Source organism: Geospiza fortis, unplaced genomic scaffold (genome assembly GCF_000277835.1).
Source record: "Geospiza fortis unplaced genomic scaffold, GeoFor_1.0 scaffold172, whole genome shotgun sequence".
Classification (NCBI taxonomy): domain Eukaryota; kingdom Metazoa; phylum Chordata; class Aves; order Passeriformes; family Thraupidae; genus Geospiza; species Geospiza fortis.
The window spans coordinates 10,572,804-10,577,181 of NW_005054309.1; the positions used below are offsets into that span (position 1 = coordinate 10,572,804).

Consider the following 4,378-nt stretch of genomic DNA (forward strand, 5'->3'; position numbering starts at 1 on the left):
GGGCTGACACATCCCCCTGGACATGGAATGGTTCCTGGAGCGGGGCTGACACATCCCCCTGGACATGGAATGGTTCCTGGGAACCGGGCTGACACATCCCCCTGGACATGGAATGGTTCCTGGGAACCGGGCTGACACATCCCCCTGGACATGGAATGGTTCCTGGGAACCGGGCTGACACATCCCCCTGGACATGGAATGGTTCCTGGGAACCGGGCTGACACATCCCCCTGGACATGGAATGGTTCCTGGGAACCGGGCTGACACATCCCCTGGACACGGAGTTCTTCCTGAGACCCGCCTGCAGTGCTGCACCCGCGTCTGCTGTCCCCACAGTAAGAAGGACGCAGAACTGCTGGAGCAAGCCCAGAACTGGCCATGATGTTGATAAGGGGACTGGAGATCTTCCCCCGTGGAGATGGGCTGGGAAAGTTGGGGTTTGTCAGCCTGGAGAAGAGGAAATTTGTGCAGAGCTCAGAGTTCCTTCCAGAATCCGAATGGGGATACAAGGAAGACATAGAGACACTTCACTGGGGCCTGGAGAGACAGAACAAGGGGATGGCTTCAGGCTGAAGGAGGGGAATTTAGATGGGATATTGGCAAGGAATTTCTGACCCTGGGAGGGTGGGCAGGCCCTGGCACAGAGTGCCCAGAGCAGCTGTGGCTGCCCCTGGATCCCTGGCAGTGCCCAAGGCCAGGCTGGATATTGGGGCTGGAGCAGCCTGGGGACGGTGGAAGGTGTCCCTGCCATGGCAGGGGTGGGATGGGATGAGCTTGAAGGTCCCTTTCAACACAAACCATTCCGTGATTTTGGAGGAAAAAGCAGAAACCCGTCTAGGAAGGAAAGTTTTGGCACTTTTCTACACGGTAGCAAAAATTAAAATATTTACAAGGAAGAATGTTATTTCAAATCTGTTATACATCTGTCTTCTAATTTATTTTTGGCAAAAATTAACATGCGCAAGGAAAACAAAAGCAAGTAAAGACAACACAGCTCCAGCTGTATGCTCCTCATACCATAATCTGAACAGTGATCAATAACAGATCTTTTCCAACAGTTAAAAAACTGTTTGTGCTATACACACACAAACCTTTCTTTGCCACAAAGCAGCAGCCAAACAAGAATTCTCCAATTCCCATCCCATCCCTCAAGCTCTGACACTGCACCTCTTCCATCAGTTCTCTCCTTGGGGAACCCCTTGTGGCACCCCACAAAACCTCAGAGATGGAGGCATCACTTTCTCCCCACAAATACAGAACTCCCAGCTGCCCTTCCTGAGCTCCCAAACATCCCAAAGTGTCATTTTCCAAACGAGATCAGTGCTGCAGAAACTCTGGAGCAGCCAGGAGTGTCCCTGCGCAGGGTACGAGGGACCTCTGGTGGAAGCAGATTCCAGTGGCAGATAAACATTTATATCCTCATTTATTCCTCGAATTAAAGGAACCAAACCCCTTGAATCCATGAAAAATCAGTGTCTAAGCCAATATTCCAGCCCACTTTATCCTCCTGTTCTCCAGCTCCCAGCTGAAAATAAATCAGTGCCCTCAGGAATATTTTATTAAATTCTGTCAAGCACCGTGTCCCAAAATAAACCTGCTGGAAACAGCTTCACTTTGGGCCTGGATGAACACTTTTGTCAGCACTGGAAAGAGTCAAATTATCCCCAAAATTCCTGAATTTTTTTTCTGGAAAAGCTCTGTTTGATCAGTGCCTTGGGCTTCACGAGATTAAAATCACTCCAACTTTGCATCTTGAGGCAGAATTAAATTTATTCAGCTTGAAGAACACCACTTACAATGATTCCCAGATTTTTGTAGGGATTCAGATTTCACCAAATGCTGTCCTGGGAGTGACAACAGCCACTGGCAGTGAGGATCCAACCAAGCTGTTCCCTCCTCAGGAGCAGGGACACACTTCCTGCACCACACACCAGGGCAATCCCTGTCCTGCAATTCCTGAATTATTCCATGAGCTCCAGTCTGCAATTCCCTCAAATCCTGTCTTCTGTCACAAAGCTGAAGGCAATGCCTCCAGATTCTGTATTTATTTATTTATTGACCTAAAAATCCCAATTCAGAGACAGTCACAGAGCTGTTTGTCTTCCAGAAATGGGATCTGTATTTGGGGTTTATTTAGGGTTGCCTTAAAGAGAGAAATACAGCCTCCAGCCACTGGTCAAGGTGGAATATTTATTCCAAAATCAAACTTAATTTTTATCTCCATAATAAAATTCTTGAAGTCTCTTTCAGCCTCTTTTAGTCTCTTTTAGTCTCAAAAATCAACCAACAAAACAAAACCAAAAATCAACCAAGAAACCACATTTCTTTGCATAAAAAGCACCACAATTTGAGGGTTTTTGGGAACACAATATCCTAAACACACAGGACACAGGACCACTTGGAAGAACCTTTTCACCAGCAAGAGCTCCTCCAAAACCTGCTGAATTCCTGGTCTGATACCCACAGTCACACATCCTGAGGAGCCTACAAGAGGAATCTCTGCCTGGAGGTCATTTGAGACACCTAAAAATCCCTTTTTAACCCATTACCAACCCCGTGACCCCTCAGCTGAGCTTTCACTTATCCCAAACCCCAGAAAGGAAGCCAGGAAAGGAAGAAGGAGGAATTCCAGCCGGACTCACGGGGGTGCTGCTGTCGGAGAAGGTGTTCATGCTGACAGACCTGCTCATCTTGCCCGAGGCTGGCGACCTTGGGGACATTGGGGACACTGGGGACGTCGGGGACGCTGAGGACGGGCTGCCCTTGTCCCGTAGCTCCGGGGATGGGGACAGGTCCTGGCGCTGCAGGCGCTCACGCCATGCTCGCTGGATGCTGAGGGAACAAAGGGTTTCAAAACATTGGGGTTGGGGGTTCCTGTGTTTTGTTTTCCTGTCTGGGCAAGGATCGCGTGGAAATATCTCTGTAGGGTTTGTATAAGGCACCACTGGGAGAATTTAGGATATTTTTGAAGGAGAAGCAGAGAATTCTGGAGTGGTTTGTGTTGGAAAGGACCTTAAAGATCATCTGGTTCCAAACTCTTACCACGTTACTCAGAGTCCCACCCAATCCCAAAACCCATGGAAGTGATTTCACTTGAGGCCATCCAGAACTCAGAATTTCTCCTACATTCCACTATCAAAATTAAAATATCCTTTTGTCCATTTAAAGGAATTAACAGCCATCTACATCTTATTTTTACCCCATATTTCAGATTATAATTCAGATACAACTGGAATTTGAGAGCCAGAGCAGTATCATGGAATTATGGAATTCCAGAATGGTTGAGGTTGGAAAATGTCCTCTCACTCCATCCTCTGCCATGGGCAGGGGCAATTTCCATTATCCCAAGTTGCTCCAAACCCCCTCCAACCTGGCCTGGAACTATTCCAGCATCCACAACTTCTCTGCAGGATTAGCTCCTTGTAGGATTTTTAAGCAATTGAGGGTTTATTCACTGGGATGAGCAGTATTTACGTATTTATATTTACATGTATTTCTATTTCAAACACAGAGAATAGAACTGAACATAAGTCATAATCACCCTCTTAGATAGTTCCCTGAAAATGGATTATTTTATCTGGCTTTTATCTGCATGACTAAAAGCTTAAAAGACACTGGGTTTTAATTTGAAACTTCATGTCCTTTTAATATTTTAATATGCATTAATATTTGAATGGCCTGTAAGTGAGGCAGTTTTCTGGATGGAGGCAATTCCTGTGCCAGGGCTGGAGGATCCATGCTAGGAGAGGATCCAAAAGGAATCTTGGACTCTGATAAATATGTGGGGAAGTTTAATTATTCAAAATCAAGACTTCTAGAATAACTAACCCCAGGGGAATGTATCAGTATCGTGTAATGTACAGCAAAAATTATTCTATAATTCAAAGAGAGCATTGATTTAGGATATAAGGAAGGATTTTTTCCCCATGAGGCTGGTGGTGGGGGGGAGATTTCCTACCCCTAAAAAGACCCCAAATCAGACTGACAAGCTGCCCTAATAGAAGCCATCCCTGCTCAGGGCTGGACTAAAAATTCTTTGAAGGTTCCTTCCAACCCGGACCGTTCCAGGATTCCATGATGGTGATGTTTGGATGTCCGGAGATCATTCCCGGAGCCCCGGGCTGCGCATCCTTCCCGTGCCGGCGGTGCGCTAGGTGTCAGCGTGAGCCCGCCTCCCGGGGAAATCCCGCTCCTCCCGGGGAAATCCCGCTCCTCCCGAGCACATCCCGCTCCTCCCGGGGAAATCCCGTTCCTCCCGAGCAAATCCCGCTCCTCCCGAGCACATCCCGCTCCTCCCGGGGAAATCCCGTTCCTCCCGAGCAAATCCCGCTCCTCCCGAGCACATCCCGCTCCTCCCGGGGAAATCCCGCTCCTCCCG

The 4,378-nt window shown here is 47.8% G+C and overlaps 1 protein-coding gene across 2 annotated transcripts in view; it reads right to left on the reverse strand.

Annotated features, from left to right (window-relative positions):
* The window catches only part of LOC102031767 (IQCJ-SCHIP1 readthrough transcript protein), an 82,578-nt gene that overhangs the window by 61,971 nt on the left and 16,229 nt on the right, over positions 1–4,378 (reverse strand). For both annotated transcript variants that reach the window (XM_031055495.1, XM_031055496.1), the window contains exon 4: positions 2,643–2,832. In XM_031055495.1, coding sequence (XP_030911355.1) covers positions 2,643–2,832 — 190 coding nt within the window. The remainder of the gene's footprint in view (positions 1–2,642; positions 2,833–4,378) is intronic.